At 37.9% G+C, this 16702-nt stretch overlaps 1 protein-coding gene and 1 long non-coding RNA gene across 2 annotated transcripts; both read left to right on the top strand.

Moving 5' to 3' along the window:
• Positions 1 to 885: 885 nt before the first annotated feature.
• LOC146962836 (N-lysine methyltransferase KMT5A-A-like) lies at positions 886 to 4155 on the top strand. Its single transcript, XM_085769908.1, has 5 exons — positions 886 to 1089; positions 1922 to 2084; positions 2241 to 2460; positions 3014 to 3121; positions 4054 to 4155. The coding sequence occupies exons 1-5, from the start codon at positions 987 to 989 to the stop codon at positions 4153 to 4155; spliced, it is 696 nt and encodes a 231-aa protein (XP_085626034.1). The 5' UTR covers positions 886 to 986.
• A 7649-nt stretch (positions 4156 to 11804) lies between these two features.
• Positions 11805 to 16471, top strand: LOC146962837 (uncharacterized). The gene is made up of 5 exons (XR_015035054.1): positions 11805 to 11905; positions 12713 to 12781; positions 12931 to 13402; positions 13725 to 13850; positions 15045 to 16471. It is a non-coding gene; the product is annotated as an uncharacterized LOC146962837 (long non-coding RNA).
• The last annotated feature ends 231 nt before the right edge of the window (positions 16472 to 16702 follow it).

Genomic DNA, 16702 nt, shown 5'->3' on the forward strand with positions numbered 1-16702 from the left:
ACTACTAGTCCAGGCACAAATGGCAAATAAAGAACTTTGAATAAAGAACTTTGAACTTCTCCCCTTTAAATTGCCTGAAATCGGCACTTCCGCTGGTGGACTTTTATTCTGAAATCGGTTCAACCTGCGGTCAATGATGATGTCGGATGATTACCCGGAGCTGTCTTGAGTTCGTGGTCAGCGGCGTTTTTCGGTATGTATTAATCATTTTATTGAAATATAGCAGTTTATATTTGTTCATTTATTCAAACTATCGTGTGTTGTTGTTGTTGAAGGCTATTGAAGGCAAATTTTTCGGCAACCAGGATAGATTTATTCAGTTAATGTTAATGCACATGTAGAAAGTAAACGGATAATGTTAGAAGCCAAGTGAGAAGTCGACGTTGCACCGTGTCAAATGCTCTGTTTAGTCAATATAGTATGTAACTTATGTCATTTAACTAGAGAAAATAGCCGTGATGCTACCGTCGCACCTGTAGCATGCCGAGCTGTTGCAGCTAGCGTTAGCTCCAACAGCTCGGCATGCTACAGGTGCAACGCACAGACAACAGCAAATAATACGTGAGGTGATGCTGCAGTGTGAACGCTAACATCATCGTGCTGTGACTTTATGCTTTTGGGGGCTACAATAATGTTCTGAGAGCAGCTGAAGTTTTTAGAGTCAGTTTCTCCGGCGTAGACTGTAGGCTTCTTCAAGTTGAAGTCCACCTTGGCTGGGGGTGGCTGAGCGCACGTGGCAGCAGAGCCAGGCATTTAACTGGGCCTAGTCTGACTAGGCCCAGACAGTTGTCTGTCTGACTAGGCCGGGGGGGGGGGGGGGGGGGGGCAGCATAAAATATAATAATAATCAACTAACAACGGCAATTTAATCGTGATGGTGGGTCATTAATGACAATGATGATATTGTCCATCGGCACAACCCTAGTTGGAATAGCACCGTATGCATTTTAACAAACTGTCTTTTATTAATTTCTCTTCAGTTTGAAATGCCGCCCAGGCTCAGTCCTGTTAAAGATGCCTGCCACCATGTTGGTTTAAAGACCGACAAGACATGGAAACTGGAGGTGAAATTCATCAATGCAGTGAAAGGTAAGATGATGTCTTATAGGCGGGGAGCCAGGAGGGTCTACCATGCACCCCCCCCCCCCCACAACAAAATGCCACATGACTTTTTTTAACCTTCAAGATGTCCTGAATAAGAAATTGAGTGGTAACAGTAATATAACTCATTCCCATTATGTTTTTTACATCATATTGTACATGACCCCAGAATGCTCTATGCATTTTATTTCTATGTTGTAGTACACTGCCAAGGCCTCTAGAGCCATGCTGCAGTTGGTTATCATAGCTCATGATATACCATATGAAAGCTTGGAGTCTGTAGTATACAGATATGATCATAGATTTGGTGTACACATTTGCATAGCAACAGTTGCTAGGCAAAGCATCTTCCTTAGCAACCAGCATCAGTGATACAGTTCCTCTGCGATTGCATTGTTTTATGATGTCTGAATCCAGACCGCTTTTCCAAAGTGCCACATGACTTTTTTTAACCTTCAAGATGTCCTGAATAAGAATTTGAGTGGTAACAGTAATACAACTCATTCCTACTATACTTTTTACATCATTTTGTACATGACCCCAGAATGCTCTATACGTTTCAGTTCTATGTAGTAGTAAACTGCCAAGGCCTCTACAGCTATTCTGCAGTTGGTTATCATAGCTTGTTATATACCATATGAAAGCTTGGAGTCTGTAGTATACAGGTACTGTATGATCATAGATTTGGTGTACCCATTTTCATAGCAACAGTTGCTAGGCAAAGCATCTTCCTTAGCAACCAGCATCAGTGATGATCCATTGTAGTACATGATTTGCTTCCTTGTTTTGATCAAAATTTCCTTTAATTTTTTTCTTGCAGGACGTGGATTGTTCGCACTAGGTTCATTCTGCAAAGGAGATTTTGTGGTTGAATACAGGGGTGATTTCATAGATGATGCTGAAGCGCAGAGGAGGAGGAAAGTGTACCACCCCTCCTGTGCTGCATTTTTCTTTCTCTTCAAGTGGAGAGGGAAAACATGGTGGTAAGTGCACCTTTATCTCTGGTACATGCCTTTATATAATTTGTATAAATTGTTAAAATTGACTGCACAATCGATGTCTGCCATTTAATAATGTAATAACATTATTTTTAAGTAAAAGTGTTTTTATTTTACTCTCATCTCTTTGTCCATTCTTAGTATTGATGCCTCCAGAGAAGACGATTCATTTGGCCGCCTAGTGAACGATGAACACAGACATCCAAATTGCCGGATGAAAAAAATTGAGGTGGAGGGAAGCCCATACTTGTGTCTTTTTGCTCTAAAAGACATAAAAGAAGGTGAAGAAATAACTTACGACTACGGAGGCAATGACTGCCCGTGGCGAATGCAGGTGTGTCCACAGGACAGTCCTCAACAGGTACATTCACCTTCATCACTTGATGTTTATTTTACAGCCTCTCTTAGGTTTAAGTAACTAAGTAAAGCTAATGGGGTCATTGTGCAGTTAATTTATTGTCGATCAGATCTACTAACAGTTAAATCTAATGCCTCAATGAGGCAAAAGATAAAAGCTCTTTTAAGATGGATCTGAACCTGTCTGGGCATTTTCTTTTGGCCTAAATATCACTGTAATCCAACACATTTACGATGTCCCCACAATGTACTTATGATACTATTAGTGTTAAATAACATCCAGAGATGCTTAGTCCCAGTGAAGGATGATAACATGGTGTGTATTAAAGTCCCCATGAAGCTTGTTGTATTGAAGATGTGTTAAAGCAAACACAGGTTTACTCATTAGTCTGAAATATTACAATTTTCTTTCTGTTTTCTTTCCTCTGAAGTCTGGTGTTTTGGCATGTACTAAAGTTTAAAGATCCTTGAACATGTATGTTTATCTACTTGAGTTTTATATGGTGGGCACATTAAGGTCTTAATTTTTCCATTGTTTTCTTTATACATCATTGCAGATGACATTGTGTGCCCTGGATATTCATCCTACAAAGACGTCCCATCCTCTTGCCGTGTCTGAGAAACAGATGGAAGCAGCTTCGTGTCCACAGGACAGTCCTCAACAGGTACATTCACCTTTATCACTTGTTGATTACTGCAACAGCCTCTCTTAAGTTAGTTTTAAGTAACTAAATAAAGCAAATGGGGTCATTGTGCAGTTAATTTATTGTCGATCAGATCTACTAACAGTTAAATCTAATGCCTCAATGAGGCAAAAGATAAAAGCTCTTTTAAGATGGATCTGAACCTGTCTGGACATTTTCTTTTGGCCTAAATATCACTGTAATCCAACACATTTACGATGTCCCCACAATGTACTTATGATACTACTAGTGTTAGATACTATTAGTGTTAAATAACACCCAGAGATGCTTAGTCCCCGTGAAGGATGATAACATGGTGTGTATTAAAGTCCCCATGAAGCTTGTTGTATTGAAGATGTGTTAAAGCAAACACAGGTTTACTCATTAGTCTGAAATATTACAATTTTCTTTCTGTTTTCTTTCCTCTGAAGTCTGGTGTTTTGGCATGTACTAAAGTTTAAAGATCCTTGAACATGTATGTTTATCTACTTGAGTTTTATATGGTGGGCACATTAAGGTCTTAATTTCTCCATTGTTTTCTTTATACATCATTGCAGATGACATTGTGTGCCCTGGATATTCATCCTACAAAGACGTCCCATCCTCTTGCCGTGTCTGAGAAACAGATGGAAGCAGCTTCATGTCCACAGGACAGTCCTCAACAGGTACATTCACCTTTATCACTTGTTGTTTACTGCAACAGCCTCTCTTAGGTTTAAGTAACTAAATAAAGCAAATGGGCTCATTGTGCAGTTAATTTATTGTCGATCAGATCTACTAACAGTTAAATCTAATGCTACAATGTCACAATGTCATTTAGCAGACGCTTTTATCCAAAGCGACGTACATTTTAGAGTTATACATTCACATTCACACACCAATGGCACAGCCTTTGGGAGTAATTTTGGGTTAAGTGTCTTGCCCAAGGACACATCGACATGGAGAAGCCAAGAATCAAACCACTGATCTTCCGATTGGTGGACGACTGCTCTACCTCCAGACCACAGTCGCACTAAATAAAGCAAATGGGGTCATTGTGAGGGTAATTTATTGTCGATCAGATCTACTAACAGTTAAATCTAATGCCTCAATGAGGCAAAAGATAAAAGCACTTTTAAGATGGATCTGAACCTGTCTGGGCATTTTCTTTTGGCCTAAATATCACTGTAATCCAACACATTTACGATGTCCCCACAATGTACTTATGATACTATTAGTGTTAAATAACATCCAGAGATGCTTAGTCCCCGTGAAGGATGATAACATGGTGTGTATTAAAGTCCCCATGAAGCTTGTTGTATTGAAGATGTGTTAAAGCAAACACAGGTTTACTCATTAGTCTGAAATATTACAATTTGGTGTTTTCTTTCCTCTGAAGTCTGGTGTTTTGGCATGTACTAAAGTTTAAAGATCCTTGAACATGTATTTTTATCTACTTGAGTTTTATATGGTGGGCACATTAAGGTCTTAATTTTTCCATTGTTTTCTTTATACATCATTGCAGATGACATTGTGTGCCCTGGATATTCATCCTACAAAGACGTCCCATCCTCTTGCCGTGTCTGAGAAACAGATGGAAGCAGCTTCGTGTCCACAGGACAGTCCTCAACAGGTACATTCACCTTTATCACTTGTTGATTACTGCAACAGCCTCTCTTAAGTTAGTTTTAAGTAACTAAATAAAGCAAATGGGGTCATTGTGCAGTTAATTTATTGTCGATCAGATCTACTAACAGTTAAATCTAATGCCTCAATGAGGCAAAAGATAAAAGCTCTTTTAAGATGGATCTGAACCTGTCTGGGCATTTTCTTTTGGCCTAAATATCACTGTAATCCAACACATTTACGATGTCCCCACAATGTACTTATGATACTATTAGTGTTAAATAACATCCAGAGATGCTTAGTCCCCGTGAAGGATGATAACATGGTGTGTATTAAAGTCCCCATGAAGCTTGTTGTATTGAAGATGTGTTAAAGCAAACACAGGTTTACTCATTAGTCTGAAATATTACAATTTTCTTTCTGTTTTCTTTCCTCTGAAGTCTGGTGTTTTGGCATGTACTAAAGTTTAAAGATCCTTGAACATGTATGTTTATCTACTTGAGTTTTATATGGTGGGCACATTAAGGTCTTAATTTTTCCATTGTTTTCTTTATACATCATTGCAGATGACATTGTGTGCCCTGGATATTCATCCTACAAAGACGTCCCATCCTCTTGCCGTGTCTGAGAAACAGATGGAAGCAGCTTCATGTCCACAGGACAGTCCTCAACAGGTACATTCACCTTTATCACTTGTTGTTTACTGCAACAGCCTCTCTTAGGTTTAAGTAACTAAATAAAGCAAATGGGCTCATTGTGCAGTTAATTTATTGTCGATCAGATCTACTAACAGTTAAATCTAATGCCTCAATGAGGCAAAAGATAAAAGCTCTTTTAAGATGGATCTGAACCTGTCTGGACATTTTCTTTTGGCCTAAATATCACTGTAATCCAACACATTTACGATGTCCCCACAATGTACTTATGATACTACTAGTGTTAGATACTATTAGTGTTAAATAACACCCAGAGATGCTTAGTCCCCGTGAAGGATGATAACATGGTGTGTATTAAAGTCCCCATGAAGCTTGTTGTATTGAAGATGTGTTAAAGCAAACACAGGTTTACTCATTAGTCTGAAATATTACAATTTTCTTTCTGTTTTCTTTCCTCTGAAGTCTGGTGTTTTGGCATGTACTAAAGTTTAAAGATCCTTGAACATGTATGTTTATCTACTTGAGTTTTATATGGTGGGCACATTAAGGTCTTAATTTTTCCATTGTTTTCTTTATACATCATTGCAGATGACATTGTGTGCCCTGGATATTCATCCTACAAAGACGTCCCATCCTCTTGCCGTGTCTGAGAAACAGATGGAAGCAGCTTCATGTCCACAGGACAGTCCTCAACAGGTACATTCACCTTTATCACTTGTTGTTTACTGCAACAGCCTCTCTTAGGTTTAAGTAACTAAATAAAGCTAATGGGCTCAATGTGCAGTTAATTTATTGTCGATCAGATCTACTAACAGTTAAATCTAATTCTACAATGTCACAATGTCATTTAGCAGACGCTTTTATCCAAAGCGACGTACATTTTAGAGTTATACATTCACATTCACACACCAATGGCACAGCCTTTGGGAGTAATTTTGGGTTAAGTGTCTTGCCCAAGGACACATCGACATGGAGAAGCCAAGAATCAAACCACTGATCTTCCGATTGGTGGACGACTGCTCTACCTCCAGACCACAGTCGCACTAAATAAAGCAAATGGGGTCATTGTGAGGGTAATTTATTGTCGATCAGATCTACTAACAGTTAAATCTAATGCCTCAATGAGGCAAAAGATAAAAGCACTTTTAAGATGGATCTGAACCTGTCTGGGCATTTTCTTTTGGCCTAAATATCACTGTAATCCAACACATTTACGATGTCCCCACAATGTACTTATGATACTATTAGTGTTAAATAACATCCAGAGATGCTTAGTCCCCGTGAAGGATGATAACATGGTGTGTATTAAAGTCCCCATGAAGCTTGTTGTATTGAAGATGTGTTAAAGCAAACACAGGTTTACTCATTAGTCTGAAATATTACAATTTGGTGTTTTCTTTCCTCTGAAGTCTGGTGTTTTGGCATGTACTAAAGTTTAAAGATCCTTGAACATGTATGTTTATCTACTTGAGTTTTATATGGTGGGCACATTAAGGTCTTAATTTTTCCATTGTTTTCTTTATACATCATTGCAGATGACATTGTGTGCCCTGGATATTCATCCTACAAAGACGTCCCATCCTCTTGCCGTGTCTGAGAAACAGATGGAAGCAGCTTCTTGTCCACAGGACAGTCCTCAACAGGTACATTCACCTTTATCACTTGTTGATTACTGCAACAGCCTCTCTTAAGTTAGTTTTAAGTAACTAAATAAAGCAAATAGGGTCATTGTGCAGTTAATTTATTGTCGATCAGATCTACTAACAGTTAAATCTAATGCCTCAATGAGGCAAAAGATAAAAGCTCTTTTAAGATGGATCTGAACCTGTCTGGGCATTTTCTTTTGGCCTAAATATCACTGTAATCCAACACATTTACGATGTCCCCACAATGTACTTATGATACTATTAGTGTTAAATAACATCCAGAGATGCTTAGTCCCCGTGAAGGATGATAACATGGTGTGTATTAAAGTCCCCATGAAGCTTGTTGTATTGAAGATGTGTTAAAGCAAACACAGGTTTACTCATTAGTCTGAAATATTACAATTTTCTTTCTGTTTTCTTTCCTCTGAAGTCTGGTGTTTTGGCATGTACTAAAGTTTAAAGATCCTTGAACATGTATGTTTATCTACTTGAGTTTTATATGGTGGGCACATTAAGGTCTTAATTTCTCCATTGTTTTCTTTATACATCATTGCAGATGACATTGTGTGCCCTGGATATTCATCCTACAAAGACGTCCCATCCTCTTGCCGTGTCTGAGAAACAGATGGAAGCAGCTTCATGTCCACAGGACAGTCCTCAACAGGTACATTCACCTTTATCACTTGTTGTTTACTGCAACAGCCTCTCTTAGGTTTAAGTAACTAAATAAAGCTAATGGGCTCATTGTGCAGTTAATTTATTGTCGATCAGATCTACTAACAGTTAAATCTAATGCTACAATGTCACAATGTCATTTAGCAGACGCTTTTATCCAAAGCGACGTACATTTTAGAGTTATACATTCACATTCACACACCAATGGCACAGCCTTTGGGAGTAATTTTGGGTTAAGTGTCTTGCCCAAGGACACATCGACATGGAGAAGCCAAGAATCAAACCACTGATCTTCCGATTGGTGGACGACTGCTCTACCTCCAGACCACAGTCGCACTAAATAAAGCAAATGGGGTCATTGTGAGGGTAATTTATTGTCGATCAGATCTACTAACAGTTAAATCTAATGCCTCAATGAGGCAAAAGATAAAAGCACTTTTAAGATGGATCTGAACCTGTCTGGGCATTTTCTTTTGGCCTAAATATCACTGTAATCCAACACATTTACGATGTCCCCACAATGTACTTATGATACTATTAGTGTTAAATAACATCCAGAGATGCTTAGTCCCCGTGAAGGATGATAACATGGTGTGTATTAAAGTCCCCATGAAGCTTGTTGTATTGAAGATGTGTTAAAGCAAACACAGGTTTACTCATTAGTCTGAAATATTACAATTTTCTTTCTGTTTTCTTTCCTCTGAAGTCTGGTGTTTTGGCATGTACTAAAGTTTAAAGATCCTTGAACATGTATGTTTATCTACTTGAGTTTTATATGGTGGGCACATTAAGGTCTTAATTTTTCCATTGTTTTCTTTATACATCATTGCAGATGACATTGTGTGCCCTGGATATTCATCCTACAAAGACGTCCCATCCTCTTGCCGTGTCTGAGAAACAGATGGAAGCAGCTTCGTGTCCACAGGACAGTCCTCAACAGGTACATTCACCTTTATCACTTGTTGATTACTGCAACAGCCTCTCTTAAGTTAGTTTTAAGTAACTAAATAAAGCAAATGGGGTCATTGTGCAGTTAATTTATTGTCGATCAGATCTACTAACAGTTAAATCTAATGCCTCAATGAGGCAAAAGATAAAAGCTCTTTTAAGATGGATCTGAACCTGTCTGGACATTTTCTTTTGGCCTAAATATCACTGTAATCCAACACATTTACGATGTCCCCACAATGTACTTATGATACTACTAGTGTTAGATACTATTAGTGTTAAATAACACCCAGAGATGCTTAGTCCCCGTGAAGGATGATAACATGGTGTGTATTAAAGTCCCCATGAAGCTTGTTGTATTGAAGATGTGTTAAAGCAAACACAGGTTTACTCATTAGTCTGAAATATTACAATTTTCTTTCTGTTTTCTTTCCTCTGAAGTCTGGTGTTTTGGCATGTACTAAAGTTTAAAGATCCTTGAACATGTATGTTTATCTACTTGAGTTTTATATGGTGGGCACATTAAGGTCTTAATTTTTCCATTGTTTTCTTTATACATCATTGCAGATGACATTGTGTGCCCTGGATATTCATCCTACAAAGACGTCCCATCCTCTTGCCGTGTCTGAGAAACAGATGGAAGCAGCTTCATGTCCACAGGACAGTCCTCAACAGGTACATTCACCTTTATCACTTGTTGTTTACTGCAACAGCCTCTCTTAGGTTTAAGTAACTAAATAAAGCTAATGGGCTCATTGTGCAGTTAATTTATTGTCGATCAGATCTACTAACAGTTAAATCTAATGCTACAATGTCACAATGTCATTTAGCAGACGCTTTTATCCAAAGCGACGTACATTTTAGAGTTATACATTCACATTCACACACCAATGGCACAGCCTTTGGGAGTAATTTTGGGTTAAGTGTCTTGCCCAAGGACACATCGACATGGAGAAGCCAAGAATCAAACCACTGATCTTCCGATTGGTGGACGACTGCTCTACCTCCAGACCACAGTCGCACTAAATAAAGCAAATGGGGTCATTGTGAGGGTAATTTATTGTCGATCAGATCTACTAACAGTTAAATCTAATGCCTCAATGAGGCAAAAGATAAAAGCACTTTTAAGATGGATCTGAACCTGTCTGGGCATTTTCTTTTGGCCTAAATATCACTGTAATCCAACACATTTACGATGTCCCCACAATGTACTTATGATACTATTAGTGTTAAATAACATCCAGAGATGCTTAGTCCCCGTGAAGGATGATAACATGGTGTGTATTAAAGTCCCCATGAAGCTTGTTGTATTGAAGATGTGTTAAAGCAAACACAGGTTTACTCATTAGTCTGAAATATTACAATTTGGTGTTTTCTTTCCTCTGAAGTCTGGTGTTTTGGCATGTACTAAAGTTTAAAGATCCTTGAACATGTATTTTTATCTACTTGAGTTTTATATGGTGGGCACATTAAGGTCTTAATTTTTCCATTGTTTTCTTTATACATCATTGCAGATGACATTGTGTGCCCTGGATATTCATCCTACAAAGACGTCCCATCCTCTTGCCGTGTCTGAGAAACAGATGGAAGCAGCTTCGTGTCCACAGGACAGTCCTCAACAGGTACATTCACCTTTATCACTTGTTGATTACTGCAACAGCCTCTCTTAAGTTAGTTTTAAGTAACTAAATAAAGCAAATGGGGTCATTGTGCAGTTAATTTATTGTCGATCAGATCTACTAACAGTTAAATCTAATGCCTCAATGAGGCAAAAGATAAAAGCTCTTTTAAGATGGATCTGAACCTGTCTGGGCATTTTCTTTTGGCCTAAATATCACTGTAATCCAACACATTTACGATGTCCCCACAATGTACTTATGATACTATTAGTGTTAAATAACATCCAGAGATGCTTAGTCCCCGTGAAGGATGATAACATGGTGTGTATTAAAGTCCCCATGAAGCTTGTTGTATTGAAGATGTGTTAAAGCAAACACAGGTTTACTCATTAGTCTGAAATATTACAATTTTCTTTCTGTTTTCTTTCCTCTGAAGTCTGGTGTTTTGGCATGTACTAAAGTTTAAAGATCCTTGAACATGTATGTTTATCTACTTGAGTTTTATATGGTGGGCACATTAAGGTCTTAATTTCTCCATTGTTTTCTTTATACATCATTGCAGATGACATTGTGTGCCCTGGATATTCATCCTACAAAGACGTCCCATCCTCTTGCCGTGTCTGAGAAACAGATGGAAGCAGCTTCATGTCCACAGGACAGTCCTCAACAGGTACATTCACCTTTATCACTTGTTGTTTACTGCAACAGCCTCTCTTAGGTTTAAGTAACTAAATAAAGCAAATGGGCTCATTGTGCAGTTAATTTATTGTCGATCAGATCTACTAACAGTTAAATCTAATGCTACAATGTCACAATGTCATTTAGCAGACGCTTTTATCCAAAGCGACGTACATTTTAGAGTTATACATTCACATTCACACACCAATGGCACAGCCTTTGGGAGTAATTTTGGGTTAAGTGTCTTGCCCAAGGACACATCGACATGGAGAAGCCAAGAATCAAACCACTGATCTTCCGATTGGTGGACGACTGCTCTACCTCCAGACCACAGTCGCACTAAATAAAGCAAATGGGGTCATTGTGAGGGTAATTTATTGTCGATCAGATCTACTAACAGTTAAATCTAATGCCTCAATGAGGCAAAAGATAAAAGCACTTTTAAGATGGATCTGAACCTGTCTGGGCATTTTCTTTTGGCCTAAATATCACTGTAATCCAACACATTTACGATGTCCCCACAATGTACTTATGATACTATTAGTGTTAAATAACATCCAGAGATGCTTAGTCCCCGTGAAGGATGATAACATGGTGTGTATTAAAGTCCCCATGAAGCTTGTTGTATTGAAGATGTGTTAAAGCAAACACAGGTTTACTCATTAGTCTGAAATATTACAATTTGGTGTTTTCTTTCCTCTGAAGTCTGGTGTTTTGGCATGTACTAAAGTTTAAAGATCCTTGAACATGTATTTTTATCTACTTGAGTTTTATATAGTGGCCACATTAAGGTCTTAATTTCTCCATTGTTTTCTTTATACATCATTGCAGATGACATTGTGTGCCCTGGATATTCATCCTACAAAGACGTCCCATCCTCTTGCCGTGTCTGAGAAACAGATGGAAGCAGCTTCGTGTCCACAGGACAGTCCTCAACAGGTACATTCACCTTTATCACTTGTTGTTTATTGCAACAGCCTCTCTTAGGTTTAAGTAACTAAATAAAGCAAATGGGGTCATTGTGCAGTTAATTTATTGTCGATCAGATCTACTAACAGTTAAATCTAATGCTACAATGTTACAATGTCATTTAGCAGACACTTTTATCCAAAGTGACGTACATTTTAGAGTTATACATTCACATTCACACACCAATGGCACAGCCTTTGGGAGTAATTTTGGGTTAAGTGTCTTGCCCAAGGACACATCGACATGGAGAAGCCAAGAATCAAACCACTGATCTTCCGATTGGTGGACGACTGCTCTACCTCCAGACCACAGTCGCACTAAATAAAGCAAATGGGGTCATTGTGAGGGTAATTTATTGTCGGTCAGATCTACTAACAGTTAAATCTAATGCCTCAATGAGGCAAAAGATAAAAGCACTTTTAAGATGGATCTGAACCTGTCTGGACATTTTCTTTTTGCCTAAATATCACTGTAATCCAACACATTTACGATGTCCCCACAATGTACTTATGATACTATTAGTGTTAAATAACATCCAGAGATGCTTAGTCCCCGTGAAGGATGATAACATGGTGTGTATTAAAGTCCCCATGAAGCTTGTTGTATTGAAGATAGAAATTTCCCTAAGTAGTGGCTTAAAAACGTCTGTCAATACATTTTACTATCATTCTCTAAAGAATGTTTGAGTCTCATTTAGCTTCATACACTACTTTTTTTTGTACTTTTCAGTTTAATTTCATACTGTATAATGATTTAAGTTGTTGCTTATTTTTACAGACTCTGAAGGACTTCCATAATGAGAATGAAGAAATTGTACCAAGACTAAGACGGACAAAAAGCATTATAGTAAGTCCACTACTAAGTGCCTGGATTAACATTGTGGAAATGTTCCACAATCTTTCATAAAGTACATGATTTAATGGAGTGTTTATTTTAGAGAAAATATGTCCAAGTGACTTTTTATTTTATTTTTATCTTTTAAAAAAATCTCTTAGATGAAGGACATATTTCTTGAAGACACAGAACTGTATGATACCACATCATCAGTCAGTGGAGATGAAGACGAGTATGTTCCTGATTCTGACCCGGACACTGACAGTGATTCTAGTATTGACCTCACTCCAAGAAAAAAAAGACTTCTTGATTCTCGTCTAAACCTTGGCTCAGATATGCCTTATGAATGTGACACCACAACACCTGGATTGCTCTTGCTCCACCAGGTTGAGGTTATTGTTGCATTCTTGCAACAATAAATGACCTACTTTTGTTTTCTATGACCAGAATGTTTGTATTACTTTTGAAGTATGTCTTATCGGGTACATTGTGTGAATGTCATAGAACCGTCAACAGAGGAAACTGTTGCAGATACTTTGAGGAGTGAAAACTCAACAGACAAGCAACAAAAACTGCCATCAGCAGAGCACGGATCATCTTCTGGAGTCAGTACTGTGGGACATTCCTCCAAAGGTAATTGTTTTTTTTCCTCTTTTTTTGTGAAACAAACTTTTGTCAAGTTAATACTGGATGCAACAATGTGACGTGAAGTAGATATCACCCCAACTTGATCAATTATTAAAGAATATTTAGATATAGTTAATGAAGAAAACAGTTTTTTGAAACTTGTTGTTTGCACAGATGTTTTTTGAAACTTGTTGTTTGCACAGATTTTTCTTTTTGTAATTTGAAGCATTTTTGCAACAATAAATGACCTACTTTTGTTTTCTATGACCAGAATGTTTGTAGTGCATTTGAAGTATGTCTTATCAGGTACATTGTGTGTATGTCATAGAACCGTCAACAGAGGAAACTGTTGCAGATGCTGTGAGGAATGAAAACTCAACAGACAAGCAACAACTGCCATCAGCAGAGCACGGATCATCATCTGGAGTCAGTACTGTGGGATATTCCTCCAAAGGTGATGTTTTTTTGTTTGTTTGTTTGTTTTTTACTCTTTTTTTATTGTAATATCACTAGATTTGAAGACAGGAGATTAATGAGAGCCATCATTGCAACCCTCAGTCTGGTGGCCCCCAAGCACTGGTGGACTGTAACTGAGTACATTTTAGTACTGCATTTCAGTACAAATTGACCCTTTGCTAAGTCCCGCCCCCCTTGGATACTGTTGCTACGCCTGTCAAGCTTTCGCTCCTAGCATGAGAAGTTTTCAGCTATATCAGTGAGAGATATACCAAAGGAAATAATATCAAATTTCTGGAAAAACGGTTCGGAGATATCAGAAAGAAGACAGAAAGGTCTTCAATACGCATTGAGAGCTACATTCACAATATCATCTGCTGGCGGAGTATTGTCAATCATGAGGAGATCATTAAAATAGAGGGAAAAGCTCAGCGGTCACAATGCAAGCGTCAGGTACCCCACGTCTTGACACTTCACGTGAAGGACAAGAATAACAATGCTCTTGTACAGCAGGGTAACTCAATATATTGTTTAAATTTTAGTTTAAGCTATAAAAAGTGATTTTATTTCACTGTTAGGGTTCGCAGTGTAATGTTACTGCCTGTACACCAAAACAAAGTGTCATTAGCCACATCAAAATAAACTCAGATATTCACGAGATTTAATCGTAATAAAGTGATCAAAAGTATCCCGAATTGACATCATGATGCAGATTCATAAAAAGTCTGAATTATTGCTTTGTGTCGTCTGTCTGCAAGACGACACGCAAACTGTTAAAATGTTTGTTTTGTGAATGAGGTCTGGTGGATCAGCGCTGTACTGTGCAAACACTGTAGTTAATTGCTCCAACAGCACTCAAAATAATGTCATCTAAAGACATAAATACTGCAGCGACATTATTGATTATGTACAGAAAACATTCTTGTTTGTTCCACGTCCGGAAGGAACCTCAAAAACTAAAGCACTTTTAAGGGCCTTTCTTATGGCCTATAATGCCATCTAATCACAAGTTGTGGCTCGGCTGTAAATTTGTCAGCTGTAAACTGATCAAATAATTGAGGACCGATGCTTATCTCAGCTCTGATCAGCCTCTTAATTTCACTTGTACTGTATGTACTGGCACAGGACTTGGAACTGTAGCGTCTCCCTTACACTGTTAATAAAACTTTTGTTTTTGTCTCCTCACTTACAGGTAAAGCTCCACAGAAAAGAGCACGCTGGCAGCCGGCAGAGATTAGGGCAGTAGAGAGGCAAATGAATCAGTTAATCCGATCTTGTACTGTACCGTCAAAGAGTGATTGTGAAAAATGTTTAAGGGCTGAACCTGAAGCTCTCAGGAACAGAGACTGGCAGAACTTGAAATTTTATGTGTACAACCGGATTACCGCCTTAAAAAGGAAAATGTCTAAGTAGTCTAATCTAAATGTCTAGATTTAACCCTCTTGTTGTCCTCTGAAGAAAGAAGAGGGAAGGATGGAGGCAAGAAAGAAGGATGGAGGAAAGAAAGTTAAGTAGAGGAAGAAGGAAAGAGGGAGGGAGGACAGAAAGGAGGGAGGAAAGAGAGATTGAGGGGAAGGTAGAAAGAAGGGAAGGAGGATAGAGAAAGGAATGGAGGAGGGATGAAAGAAGGAAGAAGGAAAGGATGGAGGAAGGGAGGAAAAAAGGAATAGTCAAAACATATTGGGTAAATAGTATGGCAATTACAAAGAAAAGGGTTGTAGAGAAGTTTTGTTTTTTTCTTAGATATGTAGTTTTATGATGCCAATTGTTCAGTTTGGCAGGTATTTCTTTAAAAGCTTGATGCTTTATGGTATCGCAGAAGTTGTAGATGTGTATGTTGCAAAATTGTAATATATGAAGAAATGTAAAAGAGATAGCGTTTAGGCTTTGACCATCAATAAGCTGGGAGTGTTGAATGGCACAAGTGAAACAAACCTTTGTCTGAATGCCAACTTTATTAGTTATAAAACATTTGGATAGTTACAAATGAAGAAAATTTGTTTTATGGTATCACAGAAGTTGTGAATGTTTTATACACATACTGTTAATTGCAAAATTGTAATTTGTGAAGAAATGAAAAGAGAGTTCTCCGCTAATTTACCTTGTTTAATAAAAGGTATGGTGTACAAGTCAAATTGGTTTGATTTTTGTGTGGATGAGTTGACTGAGTAGTAGCGCAGTCTTCATAGGCTAACAAGACCAGACATGATATATTTTTTTTTACACTTGGGAATCAGTCTCCATATATTTAGCGGATACTGGAGTTAGTTCCACAGATCTAATCATTCAGGCACAGCTGTTACCCTGTTAGCACATTTTTTAAATAGCCATGAAGGTTTTGAACCGATTCAATAGGTAATGTGTTGACATGGGTAGTATTTATAATAGTGAAATTTGTCACAATGGCCATCCTTTTAAGAATCATCCTCATCACTTGCACAACACGAGTGATTAGAAATGAGTCAATCTGCATCTTTCTAGATACCGCTACAGTAGAAGTTAAACTCCCAGATGCAATATGTTGGAGAATTTAGCAAATTGTTTGCCATGTAAGTATAAAGATAGGGATATTGTCCAATGTATATTGGACAATATGCTGCTACAACCAAAGGTACAAAGATAAGCATACTGTATGTCTGCCCTGTTTAAGTTGGCATAAAATGAATTAAAATAAAATAAAAAATTGTAAAAAAAAAAAAAAAAAAAGATAGGTCCCCACAAGTAAAATACGCATTTGTGTGAAGTATGTAAATTTATGCAAATAGTGTCCCCTGTAAACACATTGACTCGTTTTTACGGAGGTCCCCATGTAGCATGGGGAAAACACTACATTGCCTTTTCAAAGGTTTG

The sequence above is a fragment of the Trachurus japonicus genome, chromosome 23, assembly GCF_045865225.1.
Source record: "Trachurus japonicus isolate A0001 chromosome 23, Traja_1.0".
NCBI classification, from domain to species: domain Eukaryota; kingdom Metazoa; phylum Chordata; class Actinopteri; order Carangiformes; family Carangidae; genus Trachurus; species Trachurus japonicus.

Coding starts and splice junctions, on each gene's coding strand:
- LOC146962836 (XM_085769908.1), top strand. CDS start 987: ATGCCGCCCAGGCTCAGTCCTGTTAAAGATGCCTGCCACCATGTTGGT. Junction 1,090..1,921: donor ATTCATCAATGCAGTGAAAG/GTAAGATGATGT, acceptor TTTTTCTTGCAG/GACGTGGATTGTTCGCACTA. Junction 2,461..3,013: donor CACAGGACAGTCCTCAACAG/GTACATTCACCT, acceptor ACATCATTGCAG/ATGACATTGTGTGCCCTGGA.